Here is a 19862-nt window from a genome sequence, read left to right as displayed (position 1 = left end):
TAGTATTTGTGTGTGTGTGAGTGTGTGTGTGTGTGTGTGTGTGTGTGTGTGTGTGTGTGTGTGTGTGTGTGTTGTTCAGTGGGAAAAAAGTGCAGAGTCATTTCTTAACATTGCTCAAACTGTGAAAGTTAATCTACAAAATAGGCTAATATGCAATTGAAACTAAGCAACAAACTTCTAAAATGGAGTAAAGGAGGTATGAGAGTTTTGATGTATGATATGTATTTCCTGAGCTCATTCATCCGTTCCAGCAACATAGAGAAAGCAACCTGAAATAGCTCTCTTATGTATATTGCACCATTCAGGTATCCACAAACCTTACAGCATTTCTTCAGGAGAACTTGATTTATTATCAGAAGCAACCAGAAAAAACATCATTGTAGTCGTTCATGTTATCCTAGTTTTACACAGAAATGTTGAAAGTTGGATTCAACTGAATCACTAGCGGGATAAAAAGGAACCACTAGTGTGTAAAAACTGAACCACTAGCGGGTCAAAACTGAACCACTAGCGGGTCAAAACTGAACTACAAAACTGAACCACTGGTGGGTCAAAACTACTAGCGGGTCAAAACTGAACCAATAGCGAGATGAAACGGAACCACTAGTGGGTAAAGACTGAACGACTAGCGGGTCAGAACGGAACCACTAGCGGGTCAACACAGAACCACTAGCTGTGTAAAACTGAACTATAAAACTGAACCACTGGTGGGTCAAAACTTCTAGTGATCAAAACTGAACCACTAGCGCCGTAGCGGGTCAAAACCGAACCACTAGCGGCTAAAAACGGAACCACTAGCGGGCCAAAACCGAACAGTGGCGGCTAAAAACGGAACCACTAACTGATCCATGCATGTGTGGGTCAGAACTAGGTCAGAACCGAACCACTGGGAAGATCGGCCATGTGTATTTTTGAATAGGCCGACTGAGGACCATCCAACTCTACTCTACTAGTGGGCCGGGTCAAACCCGAACCACTAGCTGGTCAAAACTGAACCGCTAACGGGTAAAAACTGAACCACTAGCTGTTCAAAATTGAACCACTAGCGGGTCAAAATTGAACCACTAGCGGTTCAAAACTGAACCGCTAGCGGCTAAAAACAACCACTAGCGGGTCAAAACCGAACCAGTAGCGGGTAAAAACTGAACAGCTAGTGGGTCCAAACTGATCCATGTGTGGGTCAGAACCGAACCACTGGGAAGATCGGCCATGTGTATTTTTCGGAGAGAGGGACAACAGGCAACCCACAATTGCCCCTCTATCCGTAGAGACTCTCTATTTGGCCAATTTCTACTAATTTTACAGCGATCAGCGGAGCCTGGTAGAGGCTAGCAGTCTGTACTAGTATAACCGTGTGTAGCCGGTGTAACCAAGGAGGTTTAATCCTTGGTCTAACGGACGATAGAGTTGTGGTCAAACCAGGAGCCATGCATTGCCTCTCTCTCTCGCTAGATGTCATCATTTCACCGCTGTGAAACCGAACGGAGACCAAACATACGTATGCAGTGCTAATTTTGTCCGCTAAGCGTTGTTATCCAAACACCATAAACTAGATAAAGACATGCGAGACTGCCCATGTAACTTCTGTCTTTGGCATGCATGTTCTGGCGACTAGCCTCCGTTGCAGACTCTGAATCTGACATTTTTTGGGCTAAATAGTATACTTTTTGCAGTCAGCCCGTAACCATCAGCCAACCCCATAACCATTTTACCGGCAAAATGGTTACGGGCTGACTGCAAAAAGTAAATCATTTAGTCCCAAAAAAGGCCGGTTCAGAGCCTGCAACGGAGGTTACTGGCAACTACTTTAATCCGAATTTCAGCATGGCAGCCCATTTATCAACAGCAGTTTTTAGAACCTGTAACCAAGAAACAGAAGTTTGCATGGTTCTGATTTTTGTTCCGGTAACATAACCTTTTATCAGGAGTTTTATCAGGTGCTTTCTGTAAAATCCAAGTCTCCTCATAAATTTCCTCAATGCAAAGGTGGCATAACAAAACCTGTGCATGCCTGTACAGAAAACAACTCAGTAACAGGAAACAGCTGCAAGCCAGACAGATCTTCAGATCTTAACTTTTTTTTATTGTGAATACTAACAAAGCATTAGAACGGACTTCAATTGAGTCTTTTCAAACTCAGCTATATATAGAAACAACATCTTAAAATGAAAACTTGTCTTCTACCTAAACTGGAACTGCTTGAGTTGTCAACTCGTGGACTGCACACAGTGTGGAATTGTGGGTAACATGGAATGATGGGTACATGTTGAATTGCACAAACTTCCAAGAAGGCACTGGCAAGACTTCAGTGTTACTCGAGGTGTCACAGTAACACTTGTGGACAAGGTTTCCTCACATCCAAAAGCAGTCCACAAAAAGGGGAGGCACCTCGAAAACATGTTGTACGGTCCACGATATTGCAACACAAATCTGCTCCAGATAAACTTCTGTTATTTAGGACACATATCTTAATACAAATATGAACAAAATAATTAAATTAGTTTACAATAATGTTACCTAATCCTTAAGTTTCACAGAGGAATGCTGTGTTTTCCACGGAAGTATTTCACACTAGGCAATATCTAAGATCACATCATGTTCTCATCCATTGACAGTAAGGTAAAACATGAACAGAGGCACTTCTTGTCACCTATAGAGAAAACAACTGTTGAGATGGGTCCCTGACACAAACCTTCATTGATTGAGAAAATACATACAACTACGTACAATACAGGTATCATTTCAGGCCAATGTGAACTTTTGTTAAGGCACTTCAACCCCAAACTGTCCTTTTTCACAAAAGAAGTTCACTTACATGTACGTTATCAACAAAGGCTGTGAATGTTGTGATGCCAAACTGGAGAAACTTTTCCAGCAGACCCCTTCCATTCATTGATAGAAAATAAGTCTGATGTTTTAAACAAACAACAGTTTGCTCCAATGTTTAAAGCTGACAGTTGAAGCCCACCCTTCATTTAAGGTAACTTTGCTTCTTACATGACACATTTATATGATTCATGTTGTTTGTAATCAATAATGGGATTTTCCACTGTCTCCCAGATTTCTTTTGCAGATACCCAAAATAACAGGCCATGGCAATATCACAAATTATTCACCAATTTTACGTTTCTCTCACAGTCATCATCCACATTTGACCTGTAACTTATCTTGAATACCTGAGAAAGTCTTCTGATGACATGACGTTTGGGGGGGGGGGGGGGGGGGGGGGGCTACACTCACAGTTGCTTCTTACCTTTTAGAAATCATTTCTGTTGTAGAAAAACTACCCAATGGATCTTTTATGCGGCACAGTTAGTATTCAAGTTTGGAAGATCAAATCACAAGTAGGATTTATAACATTTGTCATCTAAAAAATAATCATCACAAAATTTTGTAAAACTCATGATTTCAAGGCATGTGTGGCCTGAAAATCCACAAATATAGATATTTATATATATTTATATACATTATATACAAACAGGATTAGAGCATACATACATACATACACAAAACATAGCTTCCTTTTTCACTTCTATGACATGGTTTGGAAGATCAAATTACAGAAACAATTCTTTCGCCCAGCTATAACAGGAACTGGAGTTATCAAAATTATATCCATGATTCATATTTCTCACTTTTACAAATTAGTTGATTTAAGATAGAATTCCAGGCACTGATTACAAATTATAAAGCAGTCATTACAAAATACATGTACTCTCATTTTCAGTAGTGTTGATTTTCAGAGTAAAGCTGTGAATCCTTCTCAGGATCTGAAGGGGGAACTGACCAACTTGTTCCAACAAGATAGCCCTTATGTGGAAAGGCACTTGGTAATATAAGGTAACTTAGAATAATTATGTCACTTGGAATGTGTTCGACAATACATAATTTCAATATGTAAGGTACCTGTTATGAAAACAATGTTTTATTAAATCCCTCATAGACCTTTGTATTTGTTAACAGCATCATAGGTTGAAACTTCTGCATGGTTGGGAATATGACTTGGCCAATCAATGGTATAACTAGAGGAAATACCCCTGGCAACACTTGTGTTCACAGAATATGAAAAGATCAACTTGTGACCTCCACTGACTTTGAGTGGGATCTTTTTTCATCACATGTAGACTTACACAATATATACATGGTTGATACTTGGCACTTGACGGTGAAGGTAGAAGTTCTCTACATTCCTTAGTGGCAACACTGGCGACAGTACGCAGTAAGGAGCGACCGTGAGTCCACGGTATCGCCGTCAACCCTCGTCCAGGTTCAGCTTCTCCAGTTCGTAAGCCTGGACCCTCCTGTGGTCTGACCTGAGCGAGCGGTTTGACTTGTTGGACCTGGTGGATCGCGTGGAGCGTGCAGATTTGGTGCTGTTGGCCCGCGAGGACGCCCTCTGCAACAAGTTCTGTGAAATTGTCCTGTGGAGGTTCTTCATGCTGGAGGAGGCAGCGTTAGTGGTGATCCAGGGGTGCTTCAGGGCCTGAGCCGAGGTCATCCTCTCCCCAGGATCGATGATCAGTAAGTGGTCGATGAAGTCCTTGGACAGCGCAGAGACGTCCTTCCAGTGCTGGAGAAAACACAGAACAAGAACATCAGGTTAGATGGACCATTCACCAGAAGCAAAACAGGTGAAGTACTATCTAAAAACGATGAACATACATGTACATCAAAACTGTAGCAAGATCAGAAAAAATTTACGGTAATGGTTCGGTAATGGAGCCTAGTGCAAAATTGTAAATAACCTGGTGACAGCCAATCTGTACCTTTCTACCATAGAACTATCTGTTGCAAGGATGAGAGTCTTTCCTGAGTAAATCCATACCTCCCCACACATAAACGATGACACACCACAAGAAGACTGCCTTTGCATCACGATTTGTTTTTGTAACCTGATGAACACAATCAAAGGAAAGTTTGTGTCTGCACTAGATATGGACTGTTCCAAATACAGGTTTGTGGGGAGGCTGAACTTCTGACTTTTTGTTGTCTCTAGAATTGGGTCATTCCCCCACACACAAACAGTAGCTGGTACAAAGCTGGACCACAGGAACATCAAAGTGACAAGTCTGGCCAACATGGCCCCCAGGTCAAGTCTCCTGTGTCCCCTGCCCTGCCTGTGGTGTAAATAAATCCAGATCCCTGCCACAACAGGGTCTTTGGTGAGTCAGATATCCCTGCCAGCTTGAGTGTGCTCTGTTCATGTCTGGATGAGACCATACCACATTCACAAAATATTTGGAACATCAGACATCCTTTGCTAATTGCTGAGGCCACAGCCCTGCTGCATGGTTTACAGGATAAGCATGGTTTCCTCTCAGATATCCCATCTGGAGGTATCAGGTGGGGCCTCCCTTATCCCATGTTATTTCAGGGGTCCATAAAACCTGAAATTCAAGTTGTGTGCCCCCAGTCTGCCACAGATTAGACATAACCTTTGGAGCGGCCCTGTCATATTGTTGTTGGCAGGGATGTGACGTTTCCTAAGAAACCCCCCATTTTCTCCAGTCCCACCATGACACAACTGCAGAAATTGTTGGCCTTGCTTGACCCACTTTTGATGAGGTGGACACCAGGGCGACATTCTATCCGGCTTGTCATTAATGACCATGAACCTGGACAGTTAGAGAAGATTTGAAGCCTACCAGTTCAGACATGTGGACTGCCAAGTGGAAGATGACCTTTAGCATGTGGTGACAGTGGACTTGGGACAAGTCTGCATAAACAATGAACTGACGGTCAAAGAGTGAACTTTGATCCCGTGACCATGGTATCTGGTTGGACTTTTAATCTTTAGACATTGAAACAGCCTTTGACATGAAAAGATCTCAATGACAGGCTTGGTGATATGAGCAACGTATGAACATTCTAAATGACAGTATAGCTAGGAGTCTTCTGCTGCCTGACAGACAAGATGCTTTTCCAGACAAGAAAATCTCTTCCTGTAGACTTAAAATATGACCTTGTCTTTAAGATATGTACCTGTATAATGTTCCCAAGGACAATAACAACCTTCCTGATGACTGGACATGACTTTTGGACCTGAGGACAACCACCCACATAGATAAGTCCCTGGGCTCTTGAGCACCTGGATTAGATTCATAGATGCCTTTGTTGCCAACACATGTATTGGTTGGAAACATGGTACACTACGACTGCAATGGCCAGTATTTTACCTTCCTACACATTACAAGGTTACAAGCAGACACTGTTGATTTACTTTCTGTGCCCTCTTCTAAGCTAAAAAAGCCAACATATGTGATACCTGTTGACTGTCTTCAGTTTGGCTAACCATATATTAAGTACATGAACTAATAAAGGATTATAACTACATGTACAGTACTCCCTCAACCTCGCACTATTCAAAAAGTCTAGGTAGAAGTGATACTGTAAATGCAGAAATGTTCGCGGTGCTTTTATGTTTGTCGTTTTCGACGCTGACTTAAAACCACCGTGAAATTTTTTGCCCACCTTTTACTGTAGCGATAATGTTTCAAATGCGAACTTTAGACCACTGCAAACACTCCATTTTCTCCCTACCACGAAAAAAAATCCATGCAAACTTGTAATGCATTTACAGTTTTTACACTAAATACAGTATACTTATTGCTGTGGAGAAACCCTGTGACACTTCTGGGTGAGGTTAGAGGAACACATGCTTAAGTTGAGACATCCTTCAACTGCCAAGTTCAGACCTTGAACATGTGCCAAAGCTAAAGTTAGGATGTCCCTGTGTAGGGAAGAAAACAAGGTTGGGCATGCCTGTACAGAGGACACTGCCAACAAGACAATTCCATTAAGAGGAAGACACAACTAGTTAGGAACCTCCTTGAACTTACCAATGCCAAGGTCGATCATTGATACAACCTTGGCATTACAGTCTAATGGTGGCTTATCTTTTCTTTCCCGTTTCTTTTGAATCTAGAATATCATTTTTCAAAGTTTGGGGCCATTCCAGCCAAAATCTAGACATAATACTGTTAAAAGCTCTCTGCAGTTCCAAGCAAAAAAATTTCTGTTACAAATTCTATAAGTTTAACACATCTCATCGATCAGATTCAGAAGGTCTCCACCATGGGATTCCCAGCAACTCATGGGCCAGACAGGAACAAAATGCATGATTTGTCCCCAGAAGATAATCCTGATTACTGGGGCCAGGGCGACCCTTTATCTGTACCATGTGGAGTGGGCCCTCAAGGAGGCACTCATTAGCCGGTTTCTGGATTTCCCAAATCGGCCAATTACCCCTTCCAAAACCATATTTCCATACGCTGAAAAGCATGGTCTTCCTGTCGGAATGAGATTCGACACTCCCGCACAAAGGGAAGTTTATCCGCACAGATCCCCTCCAGCTACAGACGGTTGGGGGCAGCAGTAACTCTCTAATTTGGCGACTTCAACACAGCTCCACAAACTCTTTTGTACAAAGGGCACCAGCTTCATATATGGATCTACTGGTTCCACTTGCGGTAAAATATTTACTAGACTGAAATAAGTTACACTGTACCTGCCTACCTATGCTTTTACACTGCCTCTAGATAACGAACCAAACAGCCAAACCAAGACTCGTGCCATAGAAAATCATAACAATAAACAAGATGTTCCATCCAAACTTTAAAGACTGGTCCACAGACTTGTCTTGACCTGTGGAACCCCTGTTAGATCAGGTCAAAGGTTAGCTACAGGAGGGAAATATTTCCCCTTTGTGGTTGAGGAAAGTTCAACCAGGCAGAATTCATTAAATCCCGTACACAATGCCGTACTTGTTAGCAGCCAATCAGTACTCCATAATCTGTCTTCATTTCTGGCATTGTTGGACCCTGCCCCTTATCTCACTTTCCCCATTGGACATGAATTTATCAAACACTGGAATAAAGGCAGCTTGAGGGATGAGAAGCTTCAATTTTCTCCTCCAAATGGAGGTCGAAGGTCTCACACACCAAACAAAGCCCTCCTTTGTGCCAATTGTACCTATTTAAGTCTGTTTTGTGATCTCGGTTAGAGCCTCTTTTGATCAAATTAACAGGTATCAGCCTCAGAAGGGCAAACCACAGAGTGTTCCGAATCCTGGCAGGTAATTCTTCTGAACCACTGTCAGGTGAGAAACAGGAGCCCTATCTGGGACACACCTGTTGACCCACATAAATGACTGTTGAGTCAACTATCCTTCTATAGACTTCCTGGTAACCTTTGTACAGAAAAATGCCCACCTCCACATTGGAACAACTGAACCACTAACCTGCTACCTGACATGAAATGTTTCCAATAATACACTATAATGCCAACATAATATATCAAAAGCATGCATGTGTATTCAAATCTATGATCATCTACATGTAGTTCTACTATTTTTATGACTGTATATACACAAATGGCCGAACAAAGTATTCGTTTCTAACTTGCCAACGTTTCCCCAATTTGATGTGCATGTAACTTTTGGTATATATAAGAGAAAAGAGAGATTGGTATGTTTCTAATCTAGTGCAGGCCATTGAAAATATTCCATTTCTTGACAACACTGCAATTTGCCAACCTTAACATCTGGTGCGGTTTGGTAACCTATGAAAATAAAATAAAAATCATATCACCTACAAGATATACAGAAGGAGCCAAAACAACATGTCTGTCTACAGATTACAGTCTGACACCTCTGGTGGTAGTTCAGCCTGAGGCTGAGATTATTCTCAGCCTTGCTTCACCTGTAATCTTTGAGAACTCCTATTCACAAAGGAAACAGCCAACGTTATATGTCCCTTTTCCCATTTCTATATTTTCTCACAAACTTAACATTACAAAGTTGCGTGACAGTGCTGGCCATCGCACGATTTTACCGAGAAATTTGAGTCCCAAAACAACAGAATCCTTTGTTTCTACTAGTTATCAGAAAGGCCCTGAATAATCCGCCAAATATTTGGGACTCTATACACAATTGCGGGAGCCTGGGCCTATAGTGTTTCAGTACTGAGACCTGTTCACTCTTGATTAAACATGGCTTACGGATAGTTTCACCTGCTTGGCACGCAACTACACAGGCACACCCCTCCTCTGTGTGCTGGCCAGGCCCACCTTTGCAGCACTTCCCATAAGGTTTGTATCACCTCTTGTAAAAGGGGGAGGATGGAAATAAATTGGTTTGAAATTTTAGCTGGAAAGGGTAATTTGTAGGTGATTCCAGAAGCCAGTCCTGGGTCACACCTACAGTCCTGACTTGGCATCTGTTAGCGTCCATCAAATCTATCTTTGTCCAATACCATGACCTTCTGAAGTCTAAAGTTGTTTCCAACCAGGCTTTCCAAACATTTTGTACCAGAACAGCCAGTCATCACTTTGAAAATATCAAATGCAATGTTACCATTTTGAAGTCATCATAGATCTAGTCTTAGTTAAAATTGTTTTGTTCCTTTTTTAGAATAGGAACAGTGTCCATGAGTATCACCTCAGGTATACTGATAAGTGATATGTAACAATGGGTTCTAAGTCACCTGTACATCTATACATTTTTTCAGGACAAGGTTTCCAGTATTCCCTTTGTGTTCTCCGGTACATGACTAGCCTGGGTGCTATCCTATTTAAACTATTTTCCGAGACAGCGAGTATGGGAGCTCTGGTGGACTAAATAGGATGCCAGGCGCCTGGGAGCAATCCTTCTGACAGAACGAGTATGGGAGCTCTGGTGGACTAAATAGGATGGCATCCAGGCTAGTTCATGACTCCTGTAAATGCCAAAGTTACAGCCACTGAAAATGTTATTTTTAAGTTTGTCCACGAGCTGTTTCTCCACACTGGCTAACTGCCAACATCTACAGGGCTCATTACAACTTTACCTACAAGTACAAGGGTCTGTCTTCTCAGGGGAGGCAGTTCCCTGTGTCCCCAATAGGACTGCTGACAAACAACTGTCGCTCCAATGGCTGACATTTTACCCTGAAGCCCTTTGTGTAATGACAATTTTCATGACAATAGGAACGACACGTAATGCGGTTCTGGCTTACGCACAGGCTTGCCAGTAAACATACCCCTTGACGCAACTCCCGCAGGCAAAGGTCCAGCCAGACTGACATACGAGGAACCCCCTTTCTCTTTCTTTGAATCGACCTCATGGTCAGCAACAACAGCTCTAATGACAACAATTCTCCACAGAACCTTCCTTGCGTCCCCTAAGGCACTAACTAAATATACAATGATACATCTTTACAGCACTACATCAGATAAGTGTGGAGGGGCTTACAGTACAGGGCAGATACTTTGACATTTAACCAATTTTCTTTGCATGGATGACTAGACCTTCTTCTGGGCTTTCCTTTGTTATGGCCTTACACCAAAGTGGAACATGAATCAGCAAAAACAGCAAAGAGGCAACGTCTTTCACAAAAAAGTCTCAAAGTACCAAAACATTTGCAATACAAAATGTATACACAAACGAACACACATGCCTATCACATATTGGTCCATGTCATCTTTTTTTGAAAAACTAGCTCTTTGGAAGAATCCAGATCTTCTTTAAAATGGTCAGAATTTGGTTCTAGTTACTTAGTCAGGACCTGTAAATCTATAAATGAGGCCAAGATGTTTAATGACAAATACTGCAAGTTTTAAATGTAGTTGAGGACTTACCTAATTGAACCAAACAAAATTCTCAGGGAGCAGTACACACAACATTGTGGTTACTAGACCATATCAAACTGTTAAAGCTTTGATGATCACCTTATACTGAAGACTAAAATTTAACATCAAAGACACACAGACACACCTTTATTTGGCTTCAAAAAAATCTACCCAACAGGTACAGTCTGACTTTTGCAAAGTGGCTACAAAACATCCTTACACAAGAGTTGTAACACCATTTAAATGGCCCACCACTTCATGTCATGCTCTACTTTTTCTGACATTTTGGCAAACATCACATTCCTGGGACTTCCAACAAACTTCTCAAACCTCACGCAAAGAGTAATCCAGATTGTGTCATTTTCATCTGGTCACAACAGATCTTAAACCGATCCAAAACTTGTGGGCAAAACTTTTGAATGCTAAAAATCTAGTAACAGTCTATCAGAAATCTACTCCTGAAGGACTCCACAAATTGTCAGTTGTAGATCTACAATGACATGTGCAGTCTAGATCTATTCTTAAGTTATATAATCAGTCAAACACTGAGAGATAAGCAACCTTGTTGGTAAAGGCTTCCTATCATTCCACTTGGTATTGTACAGTACCAGATAATCATATGTATAGAACTTGAGGAAGTTGAGTACCATACTCATTAAAACATGCACTTTTTGTCTTTTGCAACATAACAACATCTTTCCTGCTGCAGAAAGGTTAAAATATAACATGTATGGCATGTAAGGTACGGTTGTTTTCTGAGTGATTCCAGTTTCTTGTGAGCTACCTGTTGAAAACATCATCTGAATGACAAAAGGAGTCATGGTCAACCTTTTGTCATGCTTTATCCAAGAGACTAATTAGTGACAAAGGTGTATATGGCACATTCTTTCTGTACTGCGGACTGTGACTTCACCAACCTATTCAGGTTTACTGGTGTGCATCAATGCCAAGGACGGGTATGTTGACAGCTTTCCAAGCAATACAGTAAGAACTTCTGAAAGTGATTAGTTTCTTTTCTCATAAAACATTTTGTAATACTTTTGAAAAATATCCTGAAGATTACATATTTCATTATCTACAACAGATCAAATTGCTACTAGAGATGTCAGGGCTCACCTAGAGGACTTAAAAACATCACGGATGATCGGAACAATTGCAGAGCTAGAGCTACTAGGGTTGAGTTTGTCCGGGTAATCGACCTGAATTGATGACGCCAATAGCGTGACAAAGGCTTCATGGCCAAGTATTGATTGGTAAGTCCCCCTGAGGTGTGGGCATTGGCACGTACTGCTGCCCCACCTTGTGTGGGCTCCTGACACAATTTTGCCCTAATGCCTGTTTGTGGAGAACACGAAGGTGATTGAACTTGAGTTGAACCAACTCCAGACACATTGAGGCAAGCCTGAAAACAGGTGCACACAACAAATTTACAACTTCGCCAAACTCCAGTGTTGTGACCCTTCATAACTTGTCAATCTGAGAACACCTGTACTATATTGTCCCACGCATATACCATAACCATATAGATCAACATACACGTTAGTAATCTCCAAAAGTAAAGAGAGTTGCCGACCTCCCCATTCCCAAGGCCAAGATCAATATTTAGACAATCTGTGCCATAATGGAGGTATTAGATATTGAATACCTTATGAAAATAAAACACGTCAGAGAGATGAATATCTGCATTTTCCTAACACACACCTATTCAAGAAATTATACTACAGATCTTCAGTCCAGGAAGCCCATTGTACAACTTCACTTCAAGAGCAAGTTTCAGCTTTATCAATCCCTACATAAGTGAGTTTGCTGCAATTTTTGCCAACATCAAGTTTGATCAACGTGGGAAAATAAGACGAGCAGGGGGTTGTTTTTTCAGCCACCCCTGTGAACGGAGATCTAGTTACCTGTTCCTTCATTGTTTCTTGAGTGGGAAAATACAAGGCGGTATTATACTGTTACACCCTGGTAAACAGCAACCTTTACACAATGCTTTGTACCGAATGTGCACAAAGACAATAAGATAGGATTTCTCAGGTAGTAAAAACAATATGCCTGTGCACTAGAAGTGTCAAACTCATATCTGATGGGTGTGCCACTTCAAACATCCGTTTGTGCTCTCATCTTGGCTTCTTTGTGAGTAAACCACTCAACAACCAGGAACAAAGCCGGGAACTTTCATGGATCTTCTTGTCTTACACATCAAACCTACCTGTAACACTAATCCTTCACAACACATGAACAGTACAGTTGTGCTTCTGTTCTCATATATCCAGTGTTAACACCAAACAATCATGGAGAATTAACCCACCAAGCCATATTCAGGCAACATGTTCAAAATTTTTTTCAACATTAAAATACAGCTGCTGCAAGGCCATTTCTGGGATGTTTCTACATTTTTCTGTTCAAAAACTCAGAATTCTTGTGAAGGACATTTTAAATGATTTTCGTGTTTTTGGAAAGCTTCAGTTTTGCAACTGTAAGCAAAGTTTCTTGGAAACTTCCCTACATCACATCAGAAACTGAGAAAGTAAGGCTGACTCGTTCAGAAATTTGCTTGACAACAAGTTATTCTGAACGTTGCCTAAATGGCTGGAATAAAAGCAACCGCCTGTTTCATAGACCGCAAACACAAAGCTGACTTAGACAGAACATCAGAGCTCGGACGACCTCTATTTTCTCAGGACTGCTCCACAGCATTCTGCGTACACAACAGTAAAATGGGTAACAATGGAGTTCATTGAAAGTAACTCTAATTTTGGCAACCTGACATTTTCAGCTTGGGGGCAGGCCAGGCATAATGACGCAGGGAGAACAATGTTCTGCCCGACCTCATGGCCGAATGTTGTCAGCTCACTCATCATCCAAAATTCATAAATTCCAACCACAAAGAAACGATTATTGGACAAAAAAACAGCGGGTCAAATGTCCACATCTGTGCCAAAAGCTGCCAGAGGTATGTTTGCATCACACACATTTCCAGTAGAAAATGATAAATGAGACCTGCCTGCATAAGAAAGAAGGGCTTTTCTTTTGAGTTTTTCTTTTGCCTTGAGTTGATATTCCTGTCATGAGTTCTCCTAATGATGAAACTACTCTTTTACTATTTGTTTTAACAATTTTTATTACCAGGGCAGCAGTCCTTTTTCATGGAGCATGCAACACTTCAGTACATGTAGTTGGTGTCAAACAGAAGTCGCTTTTTCCTACATCGAGACATATAGTTTTTAACCTGACAAATGTTCAACAGACAAATCATGTATACAGATTTGCACCTTTGAGATACTTGTTTTTCCTGATATTATCATATGGGTCTAAAGGTATGCAAAGGAATGCTTTAAAATGCAGACAAGCTGCCATGAGCTGAACCGGAAGCCTGTTGTCATGACATCTTCTGGATTCTTTTCGAGAATGACAGATGTCCTAAAAATAGATTTCATTTCTTTCTTCTCCTGGGAACCAATTACCAAGACAGTGACGATTTGAAATCTCCGGAACTAAAGCGGTAGATCTACAGTTATAAAAAGCCTTTAGTCTGTAACTGCTTCCTGGCCGGTTTCTTTTCTGAACTCTGTTTTCTCCACAGTAACAACGAACAGCTAGAGTTACTGGTTACCCTGTAAATACATGTCTCAGTTTTTCTTCATCGAAAACTAAGTTCCTAGAAACTCAGCTGGAAGTCTAACCTTACCTGCTAGGCAAGATACAACCACATACTGCACTGGCTCCCAAGAACAAGGTCAATGTCAAGTGCCTTCCCAAAATACAGCTCCCTATATACATGCCTGGCTACCGTCACACATCAGCCCTGAAGCGTGCTAGCCAGCATACTTTCTTTGCCAAGTGGGCTAGTCTAACCCCAGTACTAATGAACTACCATCGAGGTCTCCTGGCAAAAAAAAAAAATGCCGAGCAGACTGCTGCAAAGTGCAAGGTACTGAAGTGCACTATCCTAAGGCAAAGAACTGTGCAGGTTAAACAGTTCCTGGCACATATGTTATATGAGAATAGGAGCTCTCATGATATTATGCACTTATACAATATCTGTCTTCCAACAACAAGGAGACATGCAGCTTTTGTCGCGTGTGCCTTTTACCCTTTAAAAGTGACCCTAGTCTATGACCTTTCATGCAATTATGACCTTTGTAGCCCCATGAAGAAACACTAGCCTATTCTTGTGCAACATTCCCTGGCATTTTTACAAAGGCCTGTAAAAAGTTGCCTCTAAACTCCTCCCCCCACCTGCAAATATTTCGATACAAAGTTCATGTCTCCTGCTGTCCTGCTCTTTATATGGGGATTAAACTTTCTGAAGTAGATGTGAACTTTGAGCTTGTTTGTGAGCTGCTCTCTTTTCGTCACCGTCAGCAGAACAGAGAGGAAGACTGTGACCCAGGAGGGTTCACTGCATAGGTTCTTTTCTCCCTGCCAAAATTTGATCCTGTGTAATTATAAGATGGCCCCTGTCACCCAGGGTGACCTGCACCATCTTGAAGCATTTCTCTGCCTCTGCCATAACCTCTTTCTCAGCATGGGTCCTGGGCTGTTCTTTCAAGACATCCAGATGGCAGAGAGTAAACCTGAGTTGTTGCACAGGGATTGGTGTCTTTTCTCCAACGTGATCTAGAGCAGATTAGAGTCCATCTCAAGATAGCTGAAAGCTTATGATTTCTTTTCAACTTTGTGTGTAAGGAGGGGTGAAAGAAAAGATAAGCATATGGAAAAGTTCTAAAGAAATATGGAAGTCATTTGCTCCAGAAAACAGCTTTCATAGTCATACCCTCTTGTTGACAGGGTTGAACATTTTGCAAGCATCAAGAGTTGAAAGGTTAAAAATGGTTGAAGGGATGTTGAAGGGGGGGGAGGTGTAGGGTTTCTGAAATCCCACCTGCACAACAGACAAAACCTTTCCCCAGGAGATACAAATTAATACATGAACATCAACAGTTGAAATGGACATACCATGTGGCGGCACAGTCCATCTAAACAAGACCTCCATTTGGAGGAAAAGTGTAGACAGAAGGGGGAGTCCTGTGGTAACGTTTTCTCACCACCATAACTCATCACTTGGGCTGCCAGAGTCACTTTGAAAATCCCTCACTTCCAAGCCAGACATCTTGTTTGACACATTCTCTGGCGCCTAAAAATCTATGGCTCCCCGCCTAATTGGTAACTGTAGTGACTTGTCGAGAAATGGATAACATCTTTCCAGTGACCCATTGTGCATCTTCATAAGACTCCTCTGTTTATCAAAAACTCAAAGGGTAGAAACACTTTCCCTGGAGCTGACTACACAGAGAGAGAGTAGTTTGAAGTTCAGCAGCCTAACTGGGAAGACCACACACTTTGATACATGTGCTTCCAGACCTCAACCTACTCTCAAAAAAAGTCAAAAATCCTGGCCACAAATCCATCACCGGATCTACCAGGAAATTCTAACAAGAATGACTGAAGTTTAGTGGTGTCCACATGTTAATTTATCGTCCTATATAGACCCTTACATGCGTAATCTCCTTTTTTTCTCCCACCTTTTTCCCATTGCCCCTTTCCCCCTGATGTCTTGATCAATCAGAACACTTGTAGGAAGGTAAAGTCCTGGCATGGACAAATGCCAGGGATCTTTGACTGAGCGGAACTACTTTCACCAGTTGGAAGGTGCTACTGTTTAGGACTACCCTCTCCATACAAGATAGCCCGATATAGTCAGTATTTCTTCCAAGGAGCTATTCCCTGAAGGTCCCACACTTTAGTCAGCTATGCATCAGATATTGCTCATACCTGTTTCAACTACAAATTTTGTACTCAGAATAGGAGGTATGTTTTGTGGCAACCAAATATCTAATAAGGGTTACAACAGGCAATCTTCCATTTGGTTTCTAGCTCTGATAGTAATGACAGCAAACACTAACAAAGTGTGTCTACCACAGACAGGTTGGATATACCTGTCAATTTGAAAAGTTTGGAGTTTCCCCATGAGTTGGTCACAGCCACTGAAGTTTAGACTAACTCCACTGATCCAGGTGACACATCGCAGAACATTGAACAGGAAAGAAAAATTACATCTACCAATGCTATTTCAGACTTAAAAGCTTTTGAAATATGAGCCTTGTCTCCACTTCCTGTCTTGGTGATATGCAAACTCCAGATCTGCATTCCATAAGCTTAACCATATAAGGGCAAAACTGTCAGGTCTGTTTATTGTGTGCATAACTATGGCTAGAAATGATTATGTGCAAACAAACTCTCATTTATCTTAAATCTAACTGAAACATGCTTTGCCCATTAGGCCTGGCAGGGGCTGAAAACTCTGCCCTTTCTGCCCTTGAAATTCTCCATACCAACCTGTAGACAGCAGAGATATGTTTGAGGAAACATGAGACGGCTGGCTGAGTGAGACCTTTCTGGCAGGAAATCATATCTGCCCAGCAACCAGCCAATTTATTGTCTGACTTGCTGAATAGTTTTGTCTTGTGACACAGACTGTTAGCTTGAACTCAGGGTCCACCAACAAAGAAGGGCTAGACTTGATAACAATTACTTTGATATTTATGCTACTAACACAACAACAGTGTGGTAATCTAGATAGTGTCCTTGCACCGGAATGAGATGCTGTGGTTTGAACAAGAACTACTGTGGTTTGAACAAGAACTACGTAGCTTGACCTCCATTCAACATTTCATCATCATCATGTCGGGCGGCTTGCGGATTCAACATTTAATACAACTTAATGTTTCTCGTGTACAGTATGTAAGAATATTACAGTCACAAAATTACACCTATTCATGCCATTTCAGCAATGTTATGTAGCTGTTCTGACTTGAAGGAGAAAAAAAATCCAAATTAACAAGGACACTTTACTGAAGTTTACTGAACGTGCCATCCCTGCAGCTGTTACAGTAGTGTTGCCATGGGAAGCAAACAGTATTTGTTCATTTACAGTACTTCACTGCACATGAATAGAACTTCATTTACAGACCGACATGTCCCAACAATTCCCCGACGCCATCAAACAACAGACACAAAAAAACTGTTGCAAGCACAGCTCTCGAACACGAAGGAAAAACCCAAATCATTCGCAATGTGTCAGCAACAGTTGTAAATGGCCCTACAACTGGGGAAAATGAACTTTGGCAGGGTACATATGGGGTCAGTAACAGCTACCTGCAAATGAGGAAAGGAAGTGATCATGAGGTCCCCTGCATGTGTAAGTGATCAAGATTCCTGTGACATCAAAAGATGAAGTGTGTATGGGAGGTGGTGGAGTGTGTGAATCTCCAGTTGTTGTTGATGAAGTGAAGCCCACAAGACAATGCAGCTGTGGCCTCTCCTCACGTGGAACAAAGCCTCCATTTCTCACGTGATAACGAACCGGACTCCAGAGTAAACACCGTGCACCATGGCAAGGACCCCACAACTTCCCCCCTCCCCAACAACACAACTCCTAACCAGTTTTTACTACACTCACCGGCGAAATTCTACAGGCTTTCCCAACAAATACACCCCTGGAAGTATCCCCAGTGGGAGGTAGGAATTCTCAGACCCGGAAAGTGGAAATCTGGAGCACATATTTCCACACATTCTTGGATATCCCAGCACAATTCTTCGGATCGGCCCGTGCATAAACAAAACGGTTTTCACTTTCCACAGTTATGGTGCATTGAAGGTGTACACTTACCTCTCCCGTATAGCTGTACTTGGCTTTGATGATCGCTCTGTATAATCTAGTCCTGTTTTCATCGTCAAAAGGCATTGTTCCACTCAGGAGAATGTAGGTGATAACTCCTATTGCCCACATATCTACAGCACAGCTGTACGGTCTTCTACACAAGATCTCGGGAGCGATATATTCGGGTGTCCCGCACGTAGTCCTCATCATCAGGTCGTCTCCCGCTCTCCTCGCGAAAGCCAACCCAAAGTCTGTTATCATGATCTTTGAATCAGTCCCTGGGTGGTAGTACAGCAAGTTTTCTGGCTTCAAGTCCCGATGTGTGATCCCTAAGTTGTGGAGGTACTTCACTCCGTCCAACACCATTTGTAGAACCCGTGTAGCGTCCCGTTCCGTGAAACTTCCCTTGGCCACAATCCTGTCGAAGAGTTCCCCACCCGTGGCTAACTCCATGACCATGTAGATCTTATCGTCACTTTCAAACACCTCCATAAGTTGGATAATGTTAGTATGTCTAACTCTCCTGAGTACGTGAAGTTCGGTCTCGGCAATGGTGGCGGCCCCGGGCCGTCTCTCGATCATTTTGATCGCGAATGGCTGTCGGCTGATCCGGTGCTCGACCCGTACTACCCTGGAGAAACTTCCCCGTCCTATCAACGCTTTGATGTCGTACTTGGCCAGGACACGGGGATCTATCCTTGTCCTGTACTTGGCCGGTTTTCGCCGCCGGCCCCCTTGTCCCCCCTCCCCTTCCTGGGAGTAGGGAGAGCTGTACTCCCCCTTGTTTGGTACCTCGTTGAACTTCGTGATGTAGTAATCGTTCGGGAAGACTGTTTTCACGTACTCAGCGTGCACACCGCCTTTCGGGGGCTCCGGCACTAGTTTCCCCGAACTACAGCCCATTGCAAGCCATCCAGCAATCCTCCCGTGTTCGGCACCCCCTCTGTCTGTCTACTTGGCCCGTACAAACGCATATCTCGCGTCGATTAAGCCCAGAACTGTGGACTACTCCTCACATCAGTTAGCCATGTTCCTGTCCGGGGTGTCAGCACCAGAATTATGGCCGCTCCACTCCAAATTATGGACGCGGGACAGTAGCCTGCCTCTACACAATGTAGTTCCCGGTGGGACAAATCCCTTTTACTTTTCCAAACACCTTCCAACTTCTACATACATCTCTTAAACGAATCTGTACTACCTACTAAGCCAATATTTAAGTCTACAATCTCTTACACAAGTCATTACATCCCGGAGAAAGGTAGATAGCGGAGGACTACAAGGATGAGGACCTTCAGGTGCGGTCAGGTCAGAGCGGGTACTACATTTTGGGACGGGATGACGTAGCCGTGACGTCACGATACTTCAACTTAGAGCCAATGAAAACTGAGCCACGCGGTCCGGAGCATGCCTTGGCGCTGTGTAAATGTTCCCTAGCGCTGTAAACACGTAAACATCTATTCAGATCGGAACATGGCTATTTTCAGTTGCCCGACTGGCATATGACTAACCAGGAATTGCGTGTAATGTCAACATGTTTTGATTCGTTGTATTGTCCACAATTTACAATAGGAAAGTTCATGCAAGACCGGGAAAT

General features: G+C 42.4%; 1 protein-coding gene across 1 annotated transcript; it reads right to left on the bottom strand.

Moving 5' to 3' along the window:
* Nucleotides 1–2062: 2062 nt before the first annotated feature.
* On the bottom strand, nucleotides 2063–19543 carry LOC136439113 (serine/threonine-protein kinase H1 homolog). The gene is made up of 2 exons (XM_066434305.1): nucleotides 18278–19543; nucleotides 2063–4570 (listed from the first exon to the last, which is right to left on the bottom strand). Exons 1-2 carry the CDS (start codon nucleotides 19169–19171, stop codon nucleotides 4253–4255), a joined length of 1212 nt encoding a protein of 403 aa, XP_066290402.1. The 5' UTR covers nucleotides 19172–19543; the 3' UTR covers nucleotides 2063–4252.
* Between the last annotated feature and the right edge of the window lie 319 nt (nucleotides 19544–19862).

Source organism: Branchiostoma lanceolatum, chromosome 7 (genome assembly GCF_035083965.1).
Source record: "Branchiostoma lanceolatum isolate klBraLanc5 chromosome 7, klBraLanc5.hap2, whole genome shotgun sequence".
Taxonomy (NCBI): Eukaryota; Metazoa; Chordata; class Leptocardii; order Amphioxiformes; family Branchiostomatidae; genus Branchiostoma; species Branchiostoma lanceolatum.
This window is presented reverse-complemented; position numbering and strand designations above follow the sequence as displayed.